Raw genomic sequence first — 27864 nt, 5'->3', positions numbered from 1 at the left:
GCCTTCATCTCCATCTCCTGCTGGTGCCTTCCAGGGGCAACACCGGCTCCAGATGAAGGAAACCTGCTTAATGCAGCCTCCAGGGACCCAGAGCCCGGTGGAGCAAGGAGACCCCTAGAGGGGCCCAGAGGGGATTGCCTGCAGGTTCTGCCTCCTCACGAGACCAGTCTTGCAGGGGCGAGGGGGTGGGGCACCCCTGCCAACCCTCAGAGGACAGGTGGGGACCGGCTTGCTCCCAGCTTCCATGACAGTTCTCTTGAAGGAGCTGGTGGTTCTGATTTGGTGACGAAAGACTTCCCGTAGATCTTGGAGACAGGATACTGGGTGGGGCACCCCAGTGCTCTCCCCACCCCCCCTTTGTGTTCAGGACTCTGTCCCTGCCTGTGACTTACTAGCTCTTCGTCACCCAGGCACTGCATGGAATGGAGAGTGGTCATAGCCCAAGTGACGTCCATCCCTTCGTGTGTACCGAGAGGGCCAGAGTAGGCTGGAGCCAGCCTGGGGCAGCAGCAGACGGAAGTCATTAAAGGTCCAGATTCCCTCTAGCCCACCACCCCTTCGTCCCTGGGGTGTGGGCCTGGCCTTGCAGCTCCCCTTGTAGGCCCACATCTGTTCCAGACTGGAAGGCGGAGAAGGAAATGCCAGGGAAGCAGAGGCCGCGGGAGCCCAGCATGCAGAACCTTCCAGAAACCCACTGGGGCTGCCACTCCTGCCTCACCGGACACACTGTGGTCCCGGCCGGCCCTTGGCTCACCTGGGAAAGGGGGAGACGATCTCCCGGGGCTGGCCGCCAGCTGGCGCCTTTTCATAAAGACGCCGGGAGTGCCTCTCGGGTGAATGGTGGACAGTGTTGGTGACGGCCTTGGAGCCTCCGTGCTTGACTTCCACGTTCGACACCTGCAGTTCTGCCATTCCCAGGATTTGAGTGGGCCAGGGTAAAGCCACTAACTCATCACAGGGGTTCGGGGTCCAGCCAATCAAATCCTTGGGAGGCAATCCCCGGAGCACGTAGTCACCGCCCCCGCGCTCAACGCAGCCTGTTGTCACATCACAGACAGAGCCTGTGTTGGCAGACCCAAAGGCCAGAAAGAACCAGTGCTGCCCGGTGTGGGGGGGGAGGGGGTGGAGAAAAAGGAAAAAAACCTCCATGCACTGTCGGGGTGAATGTAGCCGGACTTAAGCTCCGGAGGAAATGGGATGGAGACTACCTGAGACATGAAAACTGGGGGCTGGAGCGACAGCACAGTGGGGAGGGCGTTTGCCTTGCACCCAGCTGACCTGGGTTCAATCGCCAGCATCCCTTATGGTCCCCCAAGCACCACCAGGAGTAATTTCTGAGTGCAGAGCCAGGAGTAACCTCTGAGCATCCGGGTGTGACCCAAAAAAGAAAAAAAATGAAAACTGGTACTGTATATGGTCTGGTCATTCCACACTTAGTATCTATAGGTTTCTATCCAAAGAACAAACACGGAAATCACGGTAGTGCTATTTATAATAGCCAAGATCTGGGGACAACCCAGGTGTCTGAGGAAAGGTGAGTGGGATTTATTTCTATTTTTTAAAGGTTGTTTGTATACAAGGGCTGGAGTGATAGCACAGCAGTAGAGCGTTTGCCTTGCGTGCAGCCAGCCCAGCTGAGCCGGGTTCGATTCCTCCGCCCCTCTCGGAGAGCCTGGCAAGTTACCAAGAGAATTCAGTATGCCAAACACAGTAACAAGAAGTCTCACAATGGAGATGTTCCTGGGCCCGCTCGAGCAAATCGATGAACAACTGGAGGACAGGACAGTTTGTTTGTATACATACTGGAACACTGTTCAAACTGTAGGAAAAGATGAAATCCTGCCTTTATGTTGTTGGGCGGCCACACCCGGCAGCGTTCAGGGCTGACTCCTGACTCTGCACTTGGGGATGACTCCTGGCGGGGCTCAGGGTACCATAGGGGGTGCCGGGGATCAAACCTGGGCCTGCTGCTGGCAAAGAGCTTTACCTGCTGTACAATTGTGTTACCACCCACCCTGCCCCCCACAAATTCCGGTTTTTGCTACAATGTGGATGGAACTCTGGAGGGGTTTGTCTAAGGGAAATAAGTTGGAGAAAGACAGAAAGTCAGATACTGAATGATCCCACCTGGGTGGAGGATAGAAAGAAAGAAAGAATAGAGTGAGAGAATAGGTAGTCTCTGTCATTTTTTTTTCTTTTTGGGTCACACCCGGCGATGCACAGGGGTCACTTCTGGCTCTGCACTCAGGAATTAGCCCTGGCGGTGTTCAGGGGACCCTATGGGATGCTGGGATTCGAACCCGGGTTGGCTGCGTGCAAGGCAAACGCCCTCCCTGCTGTGCTGTCGCTCCAGCCCTGGTAGTCTCTGTCATCTTGAGCTGATGACAAGGTCTGAGGTACCTGAAGTGGGTGCAAGGTCAGGCTGCTGGGGTGGGGTGAGGGAAGCGGCCAATTGAAAGGAAGAACACTGGAAGCTGTAGTGGAGGGGGTCTTGGCACTCTGTGGGATTTTTTTTCCTTTTTGGGTCCTACCCAGCGAGGCTCAGGGGTTACTCTTGGCTCTGCACTCAGGGATTACTCCTCAGGTGCTTGGGGGATCCTGTAGGATGCTGGGAATTGAACCTGGGTCAGTTGCATGCAAGAGGAATGCCCGACCCTCTGTGCTATTGCTCTGACCCCCACTTCGGAGGTGGGTGGGCCTGGTATGGTAACAGTGTGTCCCAAACACACATACTTTTATACGCTTACAAACCAGTGTGGCTTCAGCACATCAGAAATGTACCAAGAAGAAAATATACTTAGGCAAAGGTGACTTGAGAACCACGTCCAGAATCCTTTGTGGGCATGAGTTCCTGCCTGCTGATGCCCTTGGGGATCTCTAAAGGACTCGGGCATATTTCATCTAACACAATTAATTAGCCTCTTTCTCTTTGTCCTACTTAGAAAGGTGGGCAAAGACTACAGTTTCACTCTCTTTCTCTCTTTAGAGGAAAAGGACCAAATTCATTGCCTGTGACTATCTGACCCAGTGGCTGTTCAAGTAAGTTTTTCACGCTTTGAAGTATTGCACAACCCCGAGATTAAACACTGTGAATTTGCGATCGGAAGAGCAGGCACTGACAGGAACTCTTGCTATTGTCTTCTCGTCCATCCAACGTGACCCGGGAGCAGTCAGAATCCTAAGCGGGCCGGGGAGCCGTTCACAGAATTCTTCTCCATCCCCTTTGTGGAGCAGTGGCTGAAGGATCAGTGAGTACCACGCAGGGCTCTCTGACTCAGGGTTCTCTCAAGCGAAGAAAACTCACCAGGGGCCAGAGCGATAGTATGGCGGGTAGGGCATTCACCTTGCATGCGGCCGAACCAGGTTCAATTCCTGGCATCCCATAGGGTCCCCCAGCACTGCCAGGAGGGATTTCTGAGTGCAGAGCCAGGAGTCGCCCCTGAGCATTGCTGGGTGTGACCCAAAAGGAAAAAAAAAAAAAAACAGAACCAGGAGTAACTCTTGAGCATTACTGGGTGTGACTCAAAAAAAAAAAGTCAAAAATTCAAAAAAACCCTCACCCATGTGATCCATCCCAACCTCTGGCTAGCTGTATCTGCCACCCCTGTCAGGTTTTCTTTTTGTTTGTGCTTGAGCCCACCTGGGCCTCAGAGCTGACTCCTGCCTCTGCACGCTGGGGTCACTCCTGGTGGGACTCAGGGGGCCTTAGGGGGTGCTAAGGGTCCAGCCCAGTGTGGTCACATGCCAGGCAAATGCCTCACACTCTGTACTATGGCTCTGGCCCCTGCATCTGATGATTTTCAGTCTACAGGAAGATTCATCGGATCCACCTGGATTCAATAATTACTTCAGAAATAAAATAGGAAATTAAAAATATTTCTTGGGGGCTGGAGCAATAGTCCAGCAGGTAGGGTGTTTTCCTTGCAGGCGGTCGGCCCAGGTTCGATCCTCAGCATCCCATACGGTCCCCCAAGGACCGCCAGGAGTAATTCCTGAGTGCAGAGCCAGGAGTACCCCTGAGCATCGCCGGGTGTGACCCAAAAAGAAAAAAACGTCGGTCTTGGAGGGGCAGGGACAATGACTCTTGGGAGTGTATGGGCCTCACCTGTGTGGAGCTGTGGCTTGGGTCCCTGGCACCACACACATGTGTGCATGCGCACACACACACACACACACACACACACACACACTCTTCTACACTTCTTATACTAATTAATTAATTTCTCCATTCAGTCCCCCATTCCCCCCACACCACGCCCAGGTCATTATGTCTCAGGAATTATGACTTCATTTCTCTGAACATTAATTTTTATTTCTCTATATGACTTCCACATTCAACCTATTAGAACCTGAAGGTAAGGTTAAAATTCTCGTTTGGCATTATTCCATTCTTAAGTTTTCTCCCCAAAGTAATCAACCTGGTCTCTAGCACATACTCCTAGAGTCTAAATATTATTTAAATGTGTAAATTAGATTGTAACTTATAAAAGGTAGGAGTGGACTTTTGGGATTTTTTTTTGGTCACGGGGGTGGGGGGGGTCACATGTAGTGGTGCTCAGGGATTACTCCTGAATCTGTGCTCAGAGATCACCCTGGCAGGGCTGGGGAACCAGGTGATACCAAGGGTCAAACCCAGGCCAAAGCCGAAGCAAAGCAAACATTCATCTTCTCTTCTCTCTCTCTCTCTCTCTCTCTCTCTCTCTCTCTCTCTCTCTCTCTCTCTCTTTGTCTCTGTCTCTATCTCCTCCTCCTGGCCCCCCACCCCAGCAGTTGATAATTGGTTTGGGGCCTTGCCTGGCTGTACGCAGGAGCTGCTCCTGGGCTCAGGAGTGACCCCTGGCAGTACTTAGGGGACCACATGCAGTGTCAGGGATCTAACTGCGGTCAGCAGCCTGTGTGGGAAAGGCCTCAACCCTGTACGACCTCTGCCCCGATAGTCGTAAACTTGGACAGGACCCGTTTTTTGTTAATGTCAGCAGGGACCCTGACGGTGAGGAGAACTACTTTTTATTCAGCGCTGTGTCATTTCCGCGGCCCTTGCTGTGAATGAACTGACCTGGCCCTGGCAGCAGTGCTGTCCCCAGCCTCCTTGCCCATGAGTGTATTGCTATATGTGTATTGCTCCACTGCTCTGTTGATTCCTCAACATCTAACTCCTGTCCTTGGGGGGCTTTCCAGCCGTGCTGTTTCCAGGCTGATTCATTCCTACGAGGCATCATAACTGAGTCATTCTGTGCACTGAATGCCACTGTAGGTGCGGGCGATAAGACAGGAACCGAGCAGTCCCCAGTCCCTGCCACGGTGCAGTTTATAGCCTAGACGAGTGTCTGGCTCATAGGAGCAAGTCAGTTAGAGCTGTAAGGAAGGGCCAGATTGGTAGCACAGCGGGGAGGACTCTTGCCATGCACCCCATATGGTGCCCTGAGCACCGCCAGGAGTGAATCCCTGAGCTCAGAGCCAGGAGTAACCCCTGTGCATCGCCGGGTGTGACCCCCTCAACCCCCCCCCAAAAAAAGCTGATTTGGGGTATATAGTATTGATGGGGAAACTACTTCTCTGAGAGAACTCAGCTGGAAGGAGGCGTTTAAGCAGGCTTCACCATTTCAAGCTAAAGGTGAAAGAAAGGAGGCTCCATTTAGAAAAATTAAAATATATTTAACCTCTTGTTTTGAAAATGTTTTCACACCAGCCCTCTGCCAGGACAATGTCAGGAAACCAAGGCCCCGGGAAATTAAAAGACACTGGCCAGACCCTGTATTGGACAGCGCAGAAGGCCTGAAACGAACTCCTGCAGTCAGCCCACACAGATTTGGCTTTTATTGCCCCCCCCCCCTTTTTTTTGAGATGCTGAGTTGAATAGACCTTGGTGACTTTCTTAATTTGGAGAAATAAAAACACACTGGCTTTTCTGTTAAAAAAAAAAAAAAGCAACTAAGATTAGCTACACACTGAAAGGAGAGTGACACTGGAAAAACTGTTTCTTTTTTTGTTTTGAGGGGTGGGTGGCTTGGGACATGGCCCATGGTGCTCAGAGCTTACTCCTGGCTCTGCACTCAGTCCCGGCTGCAAGCAGAACCCTGCAGCATCAAGGAAAAACTTCAACGCAGCGCAAGTGCCAAAGGGTCAGAACACAGCTCAGCTAGGGAAAGGAATCAATCTTGGGAGTAATACTTTTTTTTTTTTTTTACTTTTTTGGGTCATACCCGGCGATGCTTAGAGGTTTTTCCTGGCTCTGCACCCAGGAATCGCTCCTGGCGGTGCTTGGGGGACCATATGGGATGCCGGGATCAACCCCGGATTGGCCGTGTGCAAGGCAAACGCCCTCCCTGCTGTGCTATCGCTCCAGCCCCTGGAGTAATACTCCTCCTGTGGAGGCAGGTGCTTGGCCACACTCCTGGCTCCATGCTCAGGCATCACTCCTGGAGATGTCTCGGTGACTGTGTGCAGTGCCGAATACTGCACCAGGGTCGGCAGCGTGCCAGGAAATTCCTGCACCCCGTACTGTCTCTCCAGCCTCCCGTCCCGTGGGCACAATTCTCCCCGCGACCTAAAGCTTTGGGGTGTCCGCCCCCCACCTTTCATCAGTGCTGCAGGACCTCTTGTCTCCCCAGCTGCACCCCTTGGTATGAATCAGCATAATCTCTGCTCTAATGGCCTGACCCAGCCCGCCAATCAGGAGCAAGCAAAACGCTTGCTATCATATTAAGAACAGAAGACGTTTTTTGCCTTTCACTCGGCAGCAACAAAATTGCCCTGAAACATCGGTTGGATTCCTTGGTGAAAATAAGCCCCCAGCTCGGCAGTGAGGACAGGTGTGCTCTGTGGCCTATCTGGTCCCCTGTCCCCAGGGACGAGGCTCATAAAAGCCGTCAGTCAAGCAGAGACCTTCAGTGAAACAAAGGTGGTTCTCCAAGAGAAAGGAAAAAGGTTGCTTTGGGTGAAATGTCTTTTCAGCTAAATTCTACCCTTGCACAAAAAAAATTTTTTTTTTAAAAAAAAAAGGAAGAAAAGAAAAGAAATCAGTAAAAGGTATCTTATGACCACAGCCAGATGAAAACAAAGCAGGAGTGTCCCCGAGCCATTTGAGGACAAGCAGCGGCCCTCTTTGTCCCGAGGGGACCAGCCCGCCTGGTGCCTGTGCCTGAGAAGAGGCTCAGAGCAGGTCTGTCACCTACAGGGAAGGACACTGGGAAGTGATCACACAGCACACGGCTTGCCATCCCAAAGCCTTCGCTGTGTGGAACGGCGGCTGTGTGTGTCTGTCTGCCCCATGGGAGGGGTGGGGAGGGGGTTCTGACCACTCCCTGCTGGGATGCTGGGTCCTGCAGGGCATGCCGTGGCCGGCCCTTCTGGTCACACGGCCGCCTTCTTTCCTTCCCGCCCTGGGAACGTGCACAGGGAGCCCGCAAGGGGCACAGGAGACATCTGGGTTCCAATCTTAGCTCTGCCATTTGTCCCCCCAGTGGAGTGGCTTCCTGTGACCGCCTGAAAATACCCACAGCGAGAATGGATTTTCTTACAGTCCTGGAGGCTCCGAGTCCCAGCATCACTTTCCTGGGGAACAAGCTGAAGTATCAGATGGCTGGTTCCTCCTGACAGCTCTCACGGAACATTTGTTTTCTTGCCTTTTCTAGCTTGGCGGGGAGGCAGGTGCATTCTGGGAAGGCAGGTGCATTTCGGAGTCAGGTGTAATGTGGGGACAGGTGCATTTTGCAGGCCACACAATTCTTCTCATTCTCACCTCCAGCCCATTAGCACCTTTGCTTCCTTTGTGTTTTTATTGTTATTACAGTTTGGGCGACATGGTTCTAATGATGTTGGCATCTATGGTTTTGCTGTACACAGTTACAGCCCCTCACCCCACCCTGGAGCCCAAGACCCTCCACTTCTCTCCCCACGCCAGTACCTGACCATCTCAGACTTAAAATGCCAAGGGCGGGGCTGGAGCGATAGCACAGCAGGTAGGGCGTTTGCCTCGCACACACCAACTTGGGTTCGATTCCCAGCGTCCCATATGGTCCCCTGAGCACCGCCAGGAGTGATTCCTGAGTGCAGAGCCAGGAGTAAACCCTGTGCATTGATAGGTGTGACCCAAAAAAGCAAATAAATAAAATGCCAGAGGCTTGGCATCACTTCATAGTTCCGTTCCCTTGTTTTGTCTCTGTATATCACAGATGAATGGGATTGTCGCTATTTATCCTTCTCCTTCCATCTTCTGTCAACACGCTACCTTTTAGTCCCATCCAAGACGTAGCAGAGGGCAGGACTTCATCTTTTTTTTCAAAGCTGCATAATATTCCATCATACCACAACTTCTTGACCCAGTTACTTGTCATCGTTGGACGTACAGGTTGTTCCCGTATCCCGGCTATTGTCCTAAGTGCTCAGTGAACCTTGGAGTGCAGGCATCATTTCAGATTTGTGTTGGGGATAGATGTACAGATGTAGCCTCACTGGGTCATAGGGAAGCTCTGTTCTTGCTTTCCTGAGGGTCTCCATATTGTTTCCCCTAGAGATGAAACCAGACAGCATTCCCACCAACAGTGAGTGAGGGTCCTTTCTCACCACCTCCCTCCCACCAGCACTGATTTCCAGACTATGGTATCGGCCTTCCACGGATGTGAATGAAACCCTGTTCCATCTGCCTACTGGGCCTCCATACCTGTGTTCATCTCCTCTCCTCACTTTTTGATACTTACTGGGGTGCAGATGTATAAATTCTTTCTATATTGGACAGTAACAACAAATCTCACAATGGAGACAGCACTGGTGCCCGCTTGAGCAAATCGATGAACAACAGGAGGACAGTCCTACAGTGCTATATCGGATAGTAGCCCTTTATTTGATATATGGTGTGCAAATATTTCTCGGGAGACCATCTGGGATGTGATGTCATACAGCCGTGTGGGATTGGCTGGGTTGGCGCCTTCTCTGCATGAAGGTGTAGGACTGGGAGTGCAAGCCATGAGGCTGGGGCCTTGGAGTCCTGTCCTTGCAGCTGCTACCCAGGACCTGCCCTCAGAGCCGGGTGTGGCCCCCAAACAAACAAAATTCCAATATTTTGCTTTTCAGGAAAGCTAACAAATCACTTAGCTTCCCTTCTATAGAAAATTAGAGGGGCTGGAGCAATAGCACAGCAGGGAGGGCTTTTGCCTTGCACGCAGCCGACCTGGGTTCGATCCCCCGCATCCCATAGGGTCCCCCAAGCACCGCTAGGAGTAATTCCTGAGTGCAGAGCCAGGGGTAACCCCAGAGCATCATCAGATGTGACCCAAATAAAGTAAAAAAAATTAAAGACAGAGCCCATCCACCTGGCTGTCTATATAAAAGGGCCCTTCAGGGCTAGAGCAGTAGCACAGCAGGTCGGGCATTGGCCTTACACGCACCAGACCCAGGTTCAATCCCCAGGATCCCATATGGTTCCCGAGCCCTGCTAGAAGTAGCCCTGAGCACCACTGGCTATGACCTCCACCTCTCCCATAAAATGAAAAAAGTCCCTCCTACCCGCGCCCCCACTTCATCAGTTTATTCTTTGCCTTCTCCACAAAATTTTTGTCACTAACATGCAGATTACACCTTCTAGGATGGATGTGCCCCAGGGCCCACCTGAGACCCTTAGAGAGCAGAGGACAGTGATGGGAGACAGCAGGATCAAAACCAAAACCAGATAGACCCAGGCCTGATCATTGAAGATTTTTTGGGGGGGTGGGGGTTCACACCCGGCATGCACAGGGGTTACTCATGGCTCTGCACTCAAAACCATTCCTGGCGGTGCTCAGGGGACCATATGGGATGCTGGGAATCGAACCTGGGTTGGCTGCATGCACGGCAAACGCCCTCCCTGCTGTGCTATCACTCCAGCCCCATTGAAGATGTTTTGAAACAAAGCGAAGCCAAGGCTACAAGCATTTCTCTCGGAACTGTCAGCTCTGCTTCTGAGGAATGGGGTGGAAGGGGCACTTCACCAGGCGGGCGCAGCTGACCCTGGCTTTGCCTTCCAGCCCCCGGCCCCCCATCCCGCTGTCCCTGCTGCTGTCGGAAGAGCAGGCGGTGCTCATCATCCAGTCCTTCTGGAGAGGCTACCTGGTGAGTCAGCACGTGGTGGCAGGCCCTGGGGCCCGGGGACCAGGGGTGATGGCACGCCCAGGTGATCTGGCGGACCTCCAGGCCTCAGGGGCAGTTGGCTTCTCCCCAAGTCGGGCATGGCTCCAGGGGGGATTGAGAATCTTTATCAAAACATTATTTTGCAACTGCTGTGAAAAGAAAATATCTCTTGACTTTTTGAAGGTGGGGTGACTGACTTGTATATCTAGAAAAAAGAGAATGTTGCATGCATTGTGAAAACAATATATGTTAGGGAAAAATGGAATTTAGGATCATGAAGGGGTCGTATTGTTGTTTATCTCAAACCTAGAGTTAGGGGGTCGTTCCAGCAGGAAGTCTGTAGATTTTGCAAAGTCTGTAGATTTTGCATGCCTTAGTACAGAGACTCAGCCGCCAGAGAAAGTAAGCTTTTATTTTAAACTGTGTCTTTTTTTGGTTTTGTTTGTTTGCTTGCTTGTTTGTTTTCTGTTTGGGGGCCACACCTGGCAGTGTTCAGGGCTTACTCCTGGCTCTGTGCTCAGGGATCACATCTGGGGCCACTTGCACACCATATGGTGTGCCAGGGAGCAAACCCAGGTTGCAAGCAAGGCAAGCTCCTCTTTGCTGCAGCTTCCTAGACCGTGTCTTTCGCAACCATTTTCCGTTGGGTTGTGTCTGCCTGCAGCATTATTGTAAATCCTCTAAGCAGCCACTCTGGCACATTTGTCTCGTGCCTATGAAGACAGTATTCTAGAAGTAGACTTTTTAGATCAGAAGGTGAGTTCCTTTCTCAGGCTCCTGACCGGTATTGCCATGTGTTTCTTCAGACAGAATGTGATTTTAAAAATACACACGAGGGGCCAGAGAGATCGTGTAATGGATAGGGCACTTGCCTTACACGTGGCCAGCCTGGGGTTTGATTCCTGGCACCCGATACAGTCCCCAGAACCGTGCCAGGAGAGGTCCCGGAGTGCAGAGCCAGCAATGAGTCCTGAGCACAGTCAGGTGGGGCCTCCCCCCCCCCCCCAAATACATGTGACCATGTGTCTCATGAGAAGACGCTGCATCCCCTCTCTGCATCCCCTCTCTGATGATTATCTGGGAACTAGACTGAACGGCGAATAAGCTTCCAGGTCAGCGCACATGCCCCTCCCTCAGTGGTGGCAGGACTCCACTCGCGTCTCAGTGTCCGACATTAATGGAACAAATTTAGATTCAACATCAGCAGTGACAAAGGTCACCATCAGAGGTCTGCTATCAGGTGCTGGGGTGGGTAGGGGGAATCACTGAAGGGGCTCGTGTGGGCAGAATCAGCCCAGGTGCTTGCCCCAGCAAACAGTGGCCAGTCCATGGGGCCAAAGGGAAGGTACAGCAGGTGGATCGCTTGCCTTGCATGCTGCTGACCCAGGTTCGATCCCCGGTGTCCCATACAGCCCACCAAGCCCACTTAGGAGTGATCCCTGAGGGCAGAGCCAGGAGTAATCCTGTGCACCGCTGGACGTGGCCCCCCCCAAAAACCAAACCAAACCAGTGAACCAACGGAGATCCTGGTGACCCACCCAAACGTTAGATTCATTCTGATGCGCTGCAGTCAGTGAATCAGCAGCATATTTGTTACACGATACGAAGTGGGCTTGTCCCCCTGTGGTCTGTGGCACATTCCTGAAAGCCTGGTCAGAGTCAAGGGTGAAGGCGAACCGTGGTCTTGCACCTTGTAAGGTCAGTCTGTTCCCGAAGTGTTGAGCCTATGACAAAGTCTGCTATTGTATCCCGTGCTTTGGAGACTGCTGTGAATGGCCTAAGTGGTCAGCATTTCCTGCTCCTGAGGAATGTGGACCTGCTGCCCCCTACAACTTGACAGGTATCCTTACGGCCAGGGGGGTTCACCCTGGGATAAAAGAATTCCAGCTTCCAAATGCTGCTTTTTTTTTTGTTTGGGGGCCTCATCCAGTGACATTCTCGGCTCTGTGCTAAGGAATTACTCCTGGAAGTGCTCAAGGGACACGGAATGCTGGGGACCAAACCCGGGTCAGCTGTATGCAAGGCAAATGCCCTCCCCGCCGTGTTCTCGCTCCAGCCTCCAGATGCTTTTTTTTTTTAAAGTAGGAGTACTGCTATTTATTCAGCCACTGATTAGCTGATTGAATTGGGCATGAACTCCACCTTACTTTTTTTTCTTCATTTTTTATAATTTAACTGGCAGGCTACCGAATGTAACCTGCCCACACGGCAGAGTCTGGCAAACTCCCCGTGGTGTACCCAATATGCCAGATACCAGTAACAATGATGGGTCTCATTCTCCTAACTCTGAAAGAGCCTTGAATATGGCACTTTTTAAAAAAAATCTCAAGGCTAGGACGAAGGAGACGTTACTGGGGCCTGCTCGAGGCAATCGACGAATAACAGGATGGTTGTGATTGTGATTGTGATTTTTATAATTTTATTTATTGAATCACTGTGAGAGCAGTTACAAAGCTTTTGGGTTTAAGTCTCGGTCATACAATGAAATGCCCATACCTTCACCAGTGCCCATTTTCCACCACCAAAAACCCCAGTATACCCCCATCCCACACCCTCCCCCTACCTGTGGGGCAGATGATTTCCACATTACTCTCTCTCTCTACTTTGATTACATTCAATATTTTGACACCAGATCTACCATTATTATTTGGGATTTTACCCCAACACTCAGATCTGCCGAAAAGGCAACAGTAGACAATTTGTTTTCTATTGCTGGTTATGAATAACATATGATGTCACATGGCTGCAGTAGTGGCCATGCAATTTTGAAATTCCGAAATTTTAACAATTAAATCTGGAGATATTTCTGCCAAAACCTGCTGGGTTCTGAGATTTTTTCCTGAGTCTCTTGGATCATGGCTGTTAAGCAGCTTGATCAGGAGCCAGAAAGGCCATTAGTTGGTGGCGACTCAGGGTCTCGTTGGAATGGGGAGGAAAGGGCCGGCTCTACCCCTATCCCGTGAGGCTCTGTGTGTCTCATCACTGCAGGCCCAAACCTGACTGTCCAATGGCCTCTGGTTGATGGCGGCCACCGCGCCACCAAGGGGGAGCAGGTGGAGGGACAGCACCCTTTCCCCTATGGGGTGGCCCGGCGACAGTAACCTACTGCGGGGTCCGGACACATTTCTGCCAAAAGCCGCTGGGTTTCAAGATTTGTTTCTGAGTCTCTGGGATCATGGCCGTTAAGCAGCTTGATCAGGAGCCAGAGAGGCCATTCATTGGTGGTGACTCGGGGTCTTGTTGGGACAGGGAGGGAAGGACCGGCTCCACCCCCATCCTGTGAGGCCCCACACCTGACTGTCTGTCCAGTGGCCTCTGGAGGATGGAGGCCACTGGGCTGCAAGGGGGAACAGGCCAAGGCAAGAAATCTATTCCCACCTGGAGTGGCCCAGTGCTGGACGCATTTCTGCCAAAAGCCACTGGGTTCTGTGATTTGTTTCTGAGTCTCTGGGATCATGGCTGTTAAATGGTTTGATCAGGAGCAACAGAGGCCATTCGTTGGTGACGACTCAGGGTCTTGTTGGGGTGGGGAGGAAAGGGCCAGCTCCACACCCATCCCGTGAGGCCCCACGTGTCTCATCACTGCGGGCCCAAACCTGACTGTCCAATGGCCTCTGGCAGATGGTGGCCACCAAGCCGCCAAGGGGGAGCAGGCGGAGGGACAGCACCTTTTCACCTCTGGGGTGAGCCAGCGACAGTAACCTACTGAGCAGTCCAGATGCATTTCTGCCAAAAGCCGCTGGGTTTCAAGATTTGTTTCTGAGTCTCTGGGATCATGACCATTAAGCAGCTTGATCAGGAGCCAGAGAGGCCATTCATGGGCGGCGACTCGGGGTCTTGTTGGGACGGGGAGGAAAGGGCAGGCTCCACCCCCATCTAGTGACGCCTCACGTGTCTTGTCACTGTGGGCCCAAACCTGACTGTCTGTCCAGTGGCCTCTGGAGGATGGAGGCCACTTGGCCGCCAGGGGGAACAGGCCAAGGCACAAAACCTATTCCCACCTGGGGTGGCCCAGTGCCTGTACCTTACTGCAGGAACTGGATGCATTTCTGCCAAAGCCGTTGGGTTTCGAGATTTGTCTCTGAGTCTCTGGGATCATGGCTGTTAAGTAGTTCGATCAGGAACCAGAGAGGCCTTGTCTCCAGTTATATAGCTGAGCCCGACATGGTTTGTGGGTGTGTCTCCCACATACCTAACTTTTGGCTGTTTACTTTCTTGGTAAACTTTGCCCCAAGTTTTTGGGGTCTGGCCAAAGGCACAGCAGCAATTTTGGGGTATCTGGAAGTCTGAAGGCGCCATGAGGCTGCTGATGCACTCACCTCACAGGTGCAGATTGACCTGCTGGTGGCACCAGACCCCCTCCAGATGCTTTTTGATTCCATCTTGGTGGTCAGCATCTCACTCACTAGCCTTAGTTCTTGTTGGCCCGACCATCAGCAGTTCGGGGTTTTGGTTTGCTTGTTTGTTTTCTTTCTTTCATAGTTTAGTTCTTTTAAAACGGCAAAAATCTTGGGACTGGAGAGAGAGTACAGCGGGTAGGTACTCACCTTGAATGTGGCCGGCCTGGGCTAGATTCCCACCGCCCCACATGGTTCCCTACACCTGCCAGGAGTGATTCTTTAGTGCAGAGCCAGAAGTAACTCTGAGCACTGCTGGGTGTGGCCCCGAAACAAAAACGGCCAGACTTACTTGAGGGCAAATCTTCCTAAGCATGCAGAATTCTGTACCCTGTTCCCCCAGGCAGTAGGTTGCCTTCCGGTCCTTTTCACGTGGACCATCTACCCAAGGGAGGCAGTGGGCCCCTTGAGCCTCACTCTGCATCACAGCCAGGACCTGCTCGGTGCCCAGCCGCACCCGGTCATGCGTACACGCCTGGCGTCTTTCCATCCCACCTTCCCAGGAGGTTTCAAGAGTTCGCCAGACCTTGGCTTTCTTTCAAGTGCTGGGAAGGGAAAATGTCGTCTTCCGCAAAATTGTTCTTTTGTGATAAAAATGTGCATAATACAACAACAACAGAACAATCTGGAATGGAGCCGTCACTGCCATTCGTCTCCAGAACTTTTCTTCTCAACCTGTTTCTGCCCCTGGGAATTCTGCGCCCACCCCCTGGCTGGCACAAGCCTGTGCTTTCTGTCTTTGTCTCTGACCTGGGAGCAAGACAGACGGTCTTTGCCCTTATGAGTGCCTCCTCCTTGTAAGGGACACCCCCCTCCCCAAAAGGTCCTTTTTGGTTTTTTATTTTGTTTTGGTTTGCGGGCCACACCTGGCTGCACCCAGGGCTTATCTCTGGCTCTGGGCTCAGGGATCACTCCTGGCGGGGCTTTGGGAACCATTTGGGGTACCGGGGATCAAACTGGGTCTGTCTGTGGGGACTGTTCTCAGCGACCATGAACTTGTGAGCCACCTTGAACAGCTGAACCTCCCAGCAGCCCTCACGCTCCCCTGTAGGGGAGGAGGCGCACACCCCCCTCTGACGGATCCGCAGCCTCCTGGAGCCAAGGCAAGAAAGCCACACGGTCCCTGCATGCAGCGCAGAGCTGACCGGTGGCCGCAGCGGGGGGCTCTGTGAGTCCATCTGGAGCGTTTCTGCTTTCCTTTCCTCTGCAGGGGCCCAGGCTCTGGTCCCCTCCGCTTTCCCCTGCACGCTGGCCTTGCCTGGTTGCCAGCCTGCCTTCCCCTTCCCACTTCCTCTTCCTCCTCTCTAGCCAGGGAGAGGCCAGCTCAAGGTGCAGCTGTCCAGGGTAGGGGTCGAGAGGGTGTATTTCCTCCTTTTGTGTGTGTCACTGGCCACCCTTCGGCTGTTCCCTCCCCGCGGACAGCAGCCCCAGCAGGTGAGCCTCTGACGCAGCCAGCCAGGATAAGTGAGTCAGTTTCCCAGGGAAGGTCCCCCATCCCCCAAACCTCCCCCCGCCCCCCCCCCCCCCCCCCCCCGTTCCATAATGCTGGGGTGAAGCAGTCTTCTTTGACTACTTTGTTATTTTCTTAAGGAGAATTAGGAAGCAGAATGGAACCGTGCTCATGGTAGGCAAGCTGGCCTTGCTGTGAGATCAAGTGTTTTTGTTGTTGTTGTTCTAGCATTTTATTTTTTGTTTGTTTGTTTGTTTTTTCTTTTTGGGTCCCACCTGGCAATGCACAAGGGTTGTTCTGGCTCTGCACTCAGGGATTACTCCTGGCGGTGTTCAGAGGACCATATGGGATGCTGGGAATCGAACCCGCGTCAGCAGCATGCAAGGCAAACGCCCTCCCCGCTGTGCTATTGCTCCAGCCCCAGTTTTGTTTTGTTTTGTTTTTTTTCTGAGCATGTGCTGTAGGGCAGGCAGGAAGGTTATAGAAACTCCGCAGGGGATAAGACCAGAGTCCACACACATGGATCTGGCGTTCTGAGCACAGAGAGACATAACAGGAGGTCAGGCACTTGATTGCATGTGGCCAACCCTGGCTCCATCCCCCACATCCCATATGGTCCCGTGAACCCCACCAGGATTGATCCCTGAGCACAGCACCAGGAGTCAGCCCTGAGCACCGCTGGGTGTGGCCCAGAAACCAAAACAAACAGTGGTGCTCAGAGGACCACATTGGGTGCCGGGGATTGGGTCCTCGTCAGCCGCAGGCGAAGCTAGTTCTCTGTCCACTGTTCTTTTGTCACCCTGCACCCCCAGAACTTTGGATTTTTGTCTGGACACTGGTGAGGAGTGTTGACATGTCTCTCAGCAGGAGGGCCATGATCCGACTTCATGTCCATCAGGGAGGTCCTGCAGGAGGCAGTGTCACCGTGAGTCCCCAGTGATCTCCACTTCCTGGTGTCCCCATTCCGGGGGAGTTCCCTACCCAAAGTCACAGGGCAGAATGTATGATGTATCACTTCCAAGATTCAGTCATAGAAGACACAGCAGTCATGGTCGCTCTCCTCCCTCCCTCCCTCCCTCCCTCCCTCCCTTCCCCTCTCTCCCTCTGCTCTCTCTCTCTCTCTCTCTCTCTCTCTCTCTCTCTCTCTCTCTCTCTCTCTCTCTCTCCCCCCTTGCCCTGGGGATGCCAGCTGCTTTGTCACAAGAGTCCTACCAGCCAACAGGAGGAGAATCTGAGGCCTCCAGTCAGCACCCATGCGCGCCCCCTTAGCCGAAATCCCTCTAGCTCTCCACCAGGGATTCCAGCTGGCTGACACCTCGTGACCTTCTCTTGAGAGACCCTTTGCCAGAGCCACCAAGCTTGGTGGTGGCTCATTCCTAGTTTCGAACCTCTGAGAGGATTCGGAAGTGCTTGTTGGAAACGTCCGAATGGAAGAGGAAGTGGGGGAAATCCTTTGCAGGAGGAGCGGCAGAGTGAGTTGTGGGGGTCAGACCAGCAGCTCAAAGGGCGAGCAGGGGCAGGAAAGCCATGGGAAGATCAACCTCCGGCTACTCCTGTGTCATCCATGGTCTGTGGCCTTTTGGTCCGTGGTCCCGCTGTGTCTGTGTCTGTGTCTGTGTCCCTTTGGTTCGTAGTCTCTGGTCCCATTGTGGCCCGTGGTTCCATTTGTCACTTGTGGTTCTCTTGTGGTGCAATTGTGGTTTGTGGTGCAGTTGGTCTGTGGTCTGTGGTCCCATTGTGACCTGTGGCCTGTGGTCCCATTGTGACCTGTGGCCTGTGGTCCCATGTGGTGTGTGGTCCCATGGTGACCCCTGGTCTGTGCCTTTCCGTTGGAAACACAGAGTTTCAGGCTCCACCCCAGATTTCAGGAACAACAGTTCACATTAAGAACAGTCCCACAGAGCTGGAGCGATAGTCCAGCAGGTAGGGTCCTTGCCTTGCACGTGGCTGACCCAGGTCCCACCCCTGGCATCCCATGTTGTGTCTCCTATACCACCAGGAGTCACTCCTGAGCTCAGAGCCAGGAGTCAGCCCTGAGCATCGATGGCTGTGGCCCCCAACCAAATAAACCAAAAGAGTCCCGGGAGCGTTTGCATGTTGCAGAAGTGCAGGGCTCAGCTTGGATCAGCGAAGCACAGGGCAGCTGGTGACCCCGCCTGACTGACCTGTGGTCTTCTATCAGTGACTGCATTTCCCCAAGCCTTGTTTTCCTTCCCTGTAAAATGGGGGTGCGAGTAATGCAGTGTGAGGGTCTGGGGGTAAAGAGACAGCGCCTATGCGTTTTCTTCCCGACAACTGTCTCCCTGTTCATCTCTTATTGTTTTCCCTTAAAACATTTTTGCTTCAAATGCCCCATCCCCAAAGCCCCGTTTTCCAAGCACCTCCACAACCCCTTTCTCTGTGTTCAGGTGACTCCGTACCCCAGAGTGGAGGCGCCTGGTTTTCCATCGTATTTTCCAGCTCCCGTTCTTAGGACAATTTTCAGGGCCATCCTCCCAGCCCAAGTAGGACACAGCACTATAAATAGTGGGTTTGGGCCACTTTGGACTACTGGGACAGCCCTTCCCCCGCAGGCCCGCAGTTATTCATATCCACTCTGGGTTATATCTGCGAGTGTCTTATCCTTAATATGCCCAGGAAATGGTGTGCCGGCCAGGCAAGCCGTCAGCGCAGACCTCACCCCACCTCCCCGCCTCCCGCTTGCTCACTGCTCAGCCCCAACAGACCCCGAGTATACTGGGAAGGGTAGACGCCAGACTCCTGAGTCGGGGAGGAGTACAGGAGAAGAGTCTGGGTACCTGACTTCCGGGGCCCAGCCATCAATGGAAACGCAGCTACCCCATTCAGATTTCTCCAGAAGTCACTGTGAGACCTGTGGGTGCAGGGTCTGCACTGGGCAGTGCCCACAAAGCTGGCCCTGCCAATGAGGCACAGGATCTTGGCCAGCCAGAGGGCACAGCCAAAGGCCCCACGTCATCAAGTCCTTTTCTTCATTTTTGAGTCCTTTTCTTTAGAGGGTTGTCCAGAGTCCTTTGTGGGCAGAATTTATGGGGAAAGTGCATGATGAGGAGTCAGGATGTGACTGAGCTGCAGAGTGATGCCCTGGGCTCAGCCCCTGGCACAAGGGAGGGTGAAGGGAGGGAGGACAAGGAAGGGAGGGAGGAAGGAAAGAAGGAATGAAGGGAGGGAGGGAGGGAGGGAGGAAGGAGGGAGGGAGGGAGGGAGGGAGGGAAGGAAGAAGAGAGGTAGAGAAAGGAAAGAAGGAAGGAAGGAGGAAGAGAGGGAGAGAAGGGAAGGAGGAAGGAAGGAAGGAAGGAAGGAAGGAAGGAAGGAAGGAAGGAAGGAGGAAAAGAAGGAAGGGAGGGAGGAAGGGAGGAAGGAGGGAAGGGAGGGAAAAGGGAAGAAGGGAGGGATGGAGGAAGGGAGGAAGGGAAGGAAGGAGGGAGGGCAAAAGGGAGGAAGGAAGGGAAGAAGAGAGAGAGGAAAGAAGGGAGGAAGGAAGGAGGGAAGGGAGGAAGAAAGGAAAGAAGGAAGGAAAGGAGGCAGGTCTCTTGGTAAGGAGGAGCTACAGCAGTTGTTGACTTCTCACGCCTCACGCCTCACAGTAAAGGCAGTAAAGGTAGTTTCTTGCCCGTGGCCCACAGGGTCTTAACCCCGAGTGTGCTGGGCTGGAGCCTGCACCAGTGGTACATGGAGCCTCCATGAGCCAGCCTGGGCCTTCCTCGCTCAGCTCTGGGCTGGGGAGCTCTGCAGGCACCACCGCAGCCTAGTTAGTGCGTCCAGACCAGGTTGGTCCCCGCGGGTTGGTTCCAGCTCCCCACATGGCGGTTCTTCTCCCAGAAAGATCCGGAAGGCGCAGGCAGGCAGCCTTCAGCACCTGGGCCCCCACTGCAGTGCTGGCTGGTGGCCCAGGCCCCTGAGTCCTCCCCAGCAAAGCCTCTCCCTGTGCTCCAGGCCGGTAGAAACATCCTAAGGCATCAGAAGGAAAGCTTCAAGCCTTGGGGGACCTTCTACAGTTGGACTAAGATCCCACCTTCCCCCTCGATCTGAGACACTGCCCCCCTGCCTATTAGTGAGAAGAGTCGCTGAGGTTTTGGGTCACTGTGACTCGGGGGGATGTAGTGCCACTGTTTTCGAACTTTCACCCACATCAGACCTCCCCAGGGAGTCTGTTAACACCGAGGCCCCTAGGCCCGCACCCCCGAGCTTCCGGGTTGGTCAGACTGGGATGAAGCCCAAGAACCTGGATTTCAGGCCAGTTCTTTAGCTACGATTGTGCTGCTCTTTGGGGGAACTGGTGGGGACGTCTAGCATGTACCAGGTCTGGAGCAGGGGTTCTCTAGTGTACTGTGTCAGCATGGGCTCTGGACCCTGCTGGAAAAAGAGATTGAAGCATTGTGCAACCATCATGATTCCCCACTGTCCACTCCGCTGGACGTTAGCCATCGCAGCCATGGAGAGCTCCTCAAAGGCCTTCCCTGCTCTTTCAACTCCTTTTCTCAGTTATTGGGTCAGTAAAGGTAAAAAAGGTAAAGGCCCTCCCGTTGATCATCGATTTGCTCGAGCGGGCCCGTAACGTCTCCATTGGAGACTTTGTTGTTACTGTGTCTGGCATATCGAATACTCTCGGTAGCTTGCCGGGCTCTCCGAGAGGGGCAGAGGAATCGAACTCGGGTCGGCCATGTTGGCCGCTTGTAAGGCGAACGCCCTACCCGCTGTGCTATCGCTCCAACCCGTATCAGGAAAAAAGTGGCACGAGGGGCTAGAGTGACAGCACAACGGGTAGGGCGTTTGCCTTGCACGCAGCAGACCCGGGTTTGATATGGTCCCCTGAGCACCACCAGGAGTAATTCCGGAGTACAGAGCCAGGAGGAACCCCTGTGCATCACTGGGTGTGACAAAAAGAAAAAAAAGAAAAAGTCCATGAACTTTATCTCAGCTGCCACCGTGGAGCTGGGGGGGAATTCCAGTTTGCCTAAGTACAGATTGTCACCAGCCTTTATTATTGAAGAGAAAAACAGTAAAACAAAACAAATGAGCCAGTCTGTCCATGTGGCTTCCGGGGCGACGGCCAGAAGGGCCCCTGGAAGTTGCCCCCCACCCCAAAGCAGCTGCCTTTCTGACTCACCCACTTCCTGCCCCCTGGCCACGCCGGGGGCAGCCGGGTCTGAGCTGCCTCCTTGACTCTGGTTCTGGAATTTTGCAATCCCGTCCATGGTGTCCTGTGTGGAAGAAGTGAAACCAAGCTGTCCAGATGTGAGGGGAGTGAGGCTTGGGGTGCTGGGCACATTCTTGGAATGCTCCATCCTTCCAAGCAGGGTTTCCCAAACATTTCAACTCATCAGCGTCACCAGGGGCTCCAGCCAAGCTCAAGGGGGGAGGAGGGAACAGTTTGGTTCACGTCACCCACAATGAATCACGCATGCCCCCACCCTCAAGCTCCAGAGCATGGGGTTCTGTTGAGGACAGGTGGCCCAGACCTCAGTCATAGTAGGGAAGTCTCGGAAGCAGTATTTATGTGGTGCATGTGGAGATGGGGGGTGGGGGAGAGGAAGGGGAAGCTGAACACGGCTGTGTGTCTGTCTGTCTGCCCTCTCAAAGGAGCGAGGGGCCAGAGCCATAGTAAGCGGGGAATGGGTTAGCACGGTGGCCTTGCACACTGCCGAGCCAGGTTCCATCCCATATGGTCCCCCAGACACGACCAGGAGTAATTCCTGAGTGCAGAGCAGGACTAACCCCCAGCATCACCCAGCCCGGGTGTGGCCCAAAAAACAAACAAACAAACAAATAAGATTAAGGGCTTGGTACATTTGAGCCCATGGAACTCATCTGGCCCATTGTCTGTTCTCATTTAAAAAAAATCTTTTTTTAAGTTGGAAACCAGCCACATTTGTTTTTTCCAAAGCACGATCCCTGGCTGGTTTTTTTTTTTTTTTTTTTTTTTTTGGCCTAATGACAGAGTTGAGTCACTGGGACAGAGGTCCTGTGGGCCACAAATCCTGAAATATTTACTCTCTGACCTTTTACCAAAGAAGGCTTCCTGACCCCTAGCTAAAATATATGAGCTCAGATCTGGACAAACTCAGAGTCAGAGACCTCAGTAGTGATGAGGTCACAACAGAAAATAGACCAAGGGCAGAGGGTGCCAGTAATCACAACCCTGGACAATTCAGGAGTGATCTGAGGCTAGGAAGTGAAAAGATGACTTCAGAAAGGGCCCCGAGTGGGGCTGGAGTGATAGCACAGTGGGTAGGGTGTTTGCCTTGCACACGGCCAACCCGGGTTTGATTCCCCAGCATCCTATATGTCCCCCGAGCACCACCAGGAGTGATTCCTGAGTGCAGAGCCAGGAATATCCCTTGTGCATCTGGGTGTGACCGGAAAAGAAAAGAAAAAAAAAAAGAAGGGCCCTCGAACAATAATACAGTGGATTGCCTTTCATGCAGCCCAGTGGGGTTCCTTCCTCAGCACCCCATGTGGTCTAGAGCCCCAGGAATGATCCTTCTGTACAGGGTCAGGGCTAAGCCCTGAGCGCTGCCAAGTATGCACCCCCTCCCCAAATAAGATGATTCAGTATATGAAAGAGGGGTGGGAGGAAGGAAAGGAAGAAAGGAAGTAGGGAATGGGTGGGAATGCAGGAAGGAAGGAACCGAATAGGGTAGAATCAGAACTCAATAAAGCAGAAGGCTTGCCAAAAGGAGGGGCAGGAATCATTACCTGGAGGGTTGTTAAGGCGCCTTCCTGGGCCCCCGATGTGTTCAGTCTGGCTGAGTCAATCTTGGCGGCTGCCCACAAGTGTGCATTTCTAACAAGTTCCCAGGCAATGCTGAGCGTCAGGTGTTAGGTGAGCACAGCTGGAGAGGGGGGAGAGAGAGAGAGAGAGAAAGAGAGAGAGAGAGAGAGAGAGAGAGAGAGAGAGGAGGGGGGAGAGGAGTGGGTGAGGAGAGAGGGGGGGAGATGGAAGTAGTTAAGAGACAAAGGTGGAAAGAGAAGGTCCATCATAAGCCTAAAAGAGTTTCCAGAGGGTGAGAACCACTGAGTGGTGGGGAGAGATGAGGTGCCCCAAGATAGTATGAGAAGAGCCAAAGTCAAACATGAGTCCTGAGCTAGAGAAATAGAACAGACCCATGCCAGGAAGGCTTCATGATGACGCGAGAACACCAAAAGCCAAGAAGAAGCCTAAGGTTCTCTCGAAGGCGGGGTTCCCTGCCGAGAAAAGCCAGCAACTGCCGCCAGTCTGTGCGTCTACAGGGGTGCCCAGGAGCGTGAGTCTCTTCCAGCCCCGGGGGAAAGTAATACCCAACCTAGCGTGAGTTACCTGCTGCGTTGCCCTTCAGGTGTGATGGCTCAGGTACTATAACCTGGGCACTTCTCGAAACGCTAGAGATCGAGCTTCCTTCCAGACTGCCCAGCAGTTCCACTTCCCGGCATCAACCCCAAGAGCCCAAACACGATATTCACAAAAGACTCTCGTGTCCTATAGTCACTGCAGCACTTTTCACAGTAGCCGAAATCAGGAAGCAACCCAGGTGTCCAAGAACAGGTGGCTGGATCAGGAAACCATGGTACACAGACACCTGGGAGCAACACGGAGCTGTAAGAAAAGGCAAAATCATTGCTGCTTTGGGATGGGTTTGGAGTACCATGTGGAGTGAGAGCAGCACTAGGACGATCTCTCTCCTATGTGGGAGAGCATTTACAGCATTGTAAAGCACAGTGCCTAAAATTTAAAAAAAAAAGCCCAAATGCCGTTTTTTAATTTTTTGGGGGGAGGGGTCATACCTAGCATTGCACAGGGGTTACTCCTGGCTCATGTACTCAGGAATTACTCCTGGTAGTGCTTGGGGGACCATACGGGAGGCTGGGAATCGAACCCAGGTCAGCTGCGTGCAAGGCAAATGCCCTATCCCCTGTGCTATCACTCCAGTCTCCTAAAGGCCGTCTTACAATGCTCTCATACTCTTCTCTGGAAGCCCAGAGACATACTCACACCACAAATGTTCATTGGCAACACGTCTGCCCTGCCAGGAAGGGCAGATGCCTGGAACAGTTTGTTCTTCTGACAAATAGACACCTTCCAGATAACAAGGAACCCCACACCACCTCTAGAGTAAGCAAACGGCTCTTGTTTTGCTTTCCCAAACATATGAAAAGAAAATCACACAGCTCATGGAGAGAAATTGAATTCACGAGCAAGTGGACCTGCGACTTTTTCATTCGGTCACAGAAGGGGATTTTTCAAACATACAACCCCTCTGTTGCAATCTGCTTTTCTCAAGTATGGAGCCCTTCACGCTAACAAGTCAGATTTCAAGTCAGGGCGGAGACTCTGTTGGAGGTTCAAGGTTCCTTTAGAGTTGAATGCTTACGAAACAGCCAGATTTGATGCAGTTGCATGCCACGGGCTGCCCATTGCATTCTTTCAGCAGCTTTCCAGCCGTTGGACTAGGTTCAGTACCTTCCTGCAAAGTAATTAGCAGAACTCCAGGGAACCGTCCAGAGAGAGTAACCGTTGCTATGTTTTGGTCTGTTTTGCCAGGAAGCAGAGAAAACAACGGAGCTAAGAGGAATTCAGAAGTAGAGCTGTGTGAAGGGTGCTTTCAGAAGCCCTGGGCAGCAGCCTCGTCCTGCCCACTGTCCCCACCTCCCCACCCCCCTCCCTCTCCACAGGTCAGCTGATGCCGAAAGTTAGAAAATCATCCAGGCTTTAAAAATTCTTTTGGGGGTCCCCTTGCCTTGATTCTGTTAGTCAGTGGCGCTTCAGCCTCTTGGCTCACGTCCTTTCCTGATTCATTCTTGTGACGGTATGGATTGGAGGGATTGGAGCGATCGTACAGTGGGTGGGGAGCTTGCCTTGTGCATGGTCAACCCAGGTTCAATACCCAGCATCCCGTATGGTCCCCCGAGTCTACCAGGAGTGATCCCTGAGCACAGAGCCAGGAGCGAGGCCTGAACACCATTGGATGTGCTCCAAACCAAAAATGAACAAGTTGACAAACCAAAAAAACTGGGGGCCAAAGAGATAGAGCAGTGGGCAGGGCGCTTCCCTTTCATACAGCCAATCTGGGTTTAATCCTGGGACTCTTATGGTCTCCTGAGCCCTACAAAGAGTAACCCCTGAGCACAGAGTCAGGAGTAACGGTAACCCCTGAGCACCATCAGGCATGCCCCAAAACCATAATAAAATATCCTTGTGACTTCATTGGTGGAAGAAAATGGATTCCTTGAGGGAGAGCTGACTCCATGCCAGTCCCTAGAAGATACTGCCTTCCTGCCCGAGGTGGGAGTGATGGTGTTAGGTTACATCTGCTTTACACACCAGGAAATCGGGATCCTCAGCTTGTTTGTTGATCTCCCAACCCTTCCTATGTGGAGTGAGAAAAGTGAGAGACCCCCGTCCCCCGTTTCCACTTTCTCCCTCAAGGACCCCCAGCTTCGTGTGCAGTTTCCTTCAAGGTCTCCAGATACACCAAATGTAAAGAAAGGATTTTACTGACAAAAGCAGGGCCACAAGATGTGTGAGCTGAGTGAGGGAACAGATTGTAGGGACCTTATTCTTAGTAAGTTAGTGAGGGCCGCTGTGCAGGAATGCGGGGCTTTCTGTGCCCACGGGGAAGTTGTGAAGAACCCCTTTTCAGCTCCCCCACCCCGACCAGGAGCATTTGTGCTTGCTTTGTTCCTACTTGGGTCTGAGGCAAATGAGTTTCTTAGTCAATGCTGTTCTGATAGGTGGAAACCCACCCCCCCACACCCATGATTGGTTGAATTTGAATCAACCAATGAAAATTCACTTTTCAATTAAGTTAGAAAATAGTTATTTTCCTTTTCTCCTAGCCTTGGGCCCTGATAGTAATCTCCCGGCTATGGAGTTTACCCTGACTTTTGTTAGAAAGAAAGAAAGAAGAAAGAAAGAAAGAAAGAAAGAAAGAAAGAAAGAAAGAAAGAAGAGGGAGGGAGGGAGGGAGGGAGGGAGGGAGGGAGGGAAGGGAGGGAGGGAAGGAAGGAAGGAAGGAAGGAAGGAAGGAAGGAAGGAAGGAAGGAAGGAAGAAATGCATGGTTTTATATTTCTTTTAAAAATACTTGCCACATTTTATGACATTTTATGTCATTTTTACTCTGAAGTGCGTTTTTTTTATACATTACGTTAGTAGTACTTTATGTGTGTATTTTAAAATAGGTATTTGGGGCTGGCGCAATAGCACAGTGGGTAGGGTGTTTGCCTTACACGCGGCCAACCCAGGTTCAATTCCCAGCATCCATATGGTCCCCAGAGCACTGCCAGGAGTGATTCCTGAGTGCAAAGCCAGGAGTGACCCCTGAGCATCGCCGGGTGTGACCCAAAAAGAGCAAAAAAAAAAGGTATTTATGGGTGAATTGTGTGTTTTCTTTTGAGCGATAGTAGCAACCGTTTATAAGAGCAGCAGAAAATAGTCTTTATTTTAGTGAGGAACAAAACACACTTGAATTTTCTTTTATTATTATGTCAAGAAAAGCACCCAATGCCCTGGAGAAGAAGGAATTAGAAGGACCTTATTTGGGGGAGGGATGATAATGCCACTTCCCCAAATCCTTTTTGGGCTCTGCAGATTTATGGATCTGCATAAGGAACCTATAAGGTACCCAGAAATTTTCTGGAAGGGGAGGGATTGAGACCATTTTCATCCCAATGTTTCTTCTCAAGATCCCTACTTGTAGAAAGTCTATGGAAGAACCCATCGTAGAGAGACTCTTTGGACATGAACTAGGAAGGTAAAAGGTTAATACCTCTTCATGATTGCAATCTGGTCAAGACTTAGCTCTCTGCCTTCTTTTCTTTTTCTTTCTTTTTTATTTCCCCTGGTGTTTGAGCCACACCCAGCAGTTACTCCTGGGTCTGCACTCAGGAATCACTCCTGGGGATGCTCAGGGGACCATAAGGGAAGTTGGGGATTGAACCCGGGTTGACCACATGCCAGGCGTACATCCTTTTCATAGTGCTCCAGCCCCGCTCTCTGCCCCTTAGACGTGGGTTCTTTTGCTTTGAAGCTAAAGAAGGAAGTTCTTCCGTGTTTTAGTGACAACTTGGATCTCAATAAATAACTTTTCTGCCTAGTCTTTGGTTTCAAATTCCACAAGGGGTTTTTGGCTGATTTCTAATAGATTTAGAATGGGGCACACCTCTAAACAACATTGCGACATTTTTCAGAGTCTTTAAAATACAGCTGGGTCGAATATTCTGGAAGTCCTTCATGTGACAAACTGGAAGCAGCATTTTAAAGGCGACGGGTTAGTGATTATTGGCTGGACTTTACCCGCCACCCAAATGCCTTATTTTTGAAAATCAGAACAATTTAGCTCCAAGGGGAAAGAAAAAAGCCACAATGGGAACAGAATTAAGAGGATGGGAATGAATCCACATCAAGGGTACAGCAGGTAAGGCCGTCATCTGGCGAACGGCCAACCTACATTTGATTTCCAACTCCCCATGTGGTCCCACAGCACTGCTAGGAGTGATCCCTGAGACCAGGGGCCTGGCATAAGCCCCGAGCACTGCCAGCTGCGTCCTCCAAATAAAAATGTGAATATAAAAACAAGCTAAGACCGAATAAAGGCATCTTTCCAAAGAAAGAAAAAAGAAAGCAATGACTCAAATGTTTGCAGTAGTTGATCTTTGACAAGCATACCAAGACCAATCCCTGAGGGCAATCATAGTCTCTTCAAGACAGACAGTGAGAAAGCTGGATCTTTGCAGAATGATCCAGTGGAATTCTAACTTACATCCCTATGAAAATGAGCTCCAAATGGATCAGAGTGCTCAATGTTGAGGCTAAAGCTAAGTGACAGAGAAGAAAACCTAGAGGTAAGTTGTGTCTTTGGAGTTAGGATTATGTTTTCGATATGGCGCCCAAAACATAAGCCACAGGACTGGGAGCT

General features: G+C 52.0%; 1 protein-coding gene across 1 annotated transcript in view; it reads left to right on the top strand.

The window, feature by feature from the left end:
• The window catches only part of IQCK (IQ motif containing K), an 81282-nt gene that overhangs the window by 34637 nt on the left and 18781 nt on the right, over positions 1-27864 (top strand). The window contains exons 5-7 of the mRNA XM_056138790.1: positions 2987-3039; positions 3171-3248; positions 10002-10086. Of these exons, the coding sequence (XP_055994765.1) occupies positions 2987-3039; positions 3171-3248; positions 10002-10086 (216 nt within the window). The remainder of the gene's footprint in view (positions 1-2986; positions 3040-3170; positions 3249-10001; positions 10087-27864) is intronic.

The sequence above is a fragment of the Sorex fumeus genome, unplaced genomic scaffold (genome assembly GCF_029834395.1).
Source record: "Sorex fumeus unplaced genomic scaffold, SorFum_2.1 ptg000130l, whole genome shotgun sequence".
NCBI lineage: Eukaryota > Metazoa > Chordata > Mammalia > Eulipotyphla > Soricidae > Sorex > Sorex fumeus.
This window is presented reverse-complemented; position numbering and strand designations above follow the sequence as displayed.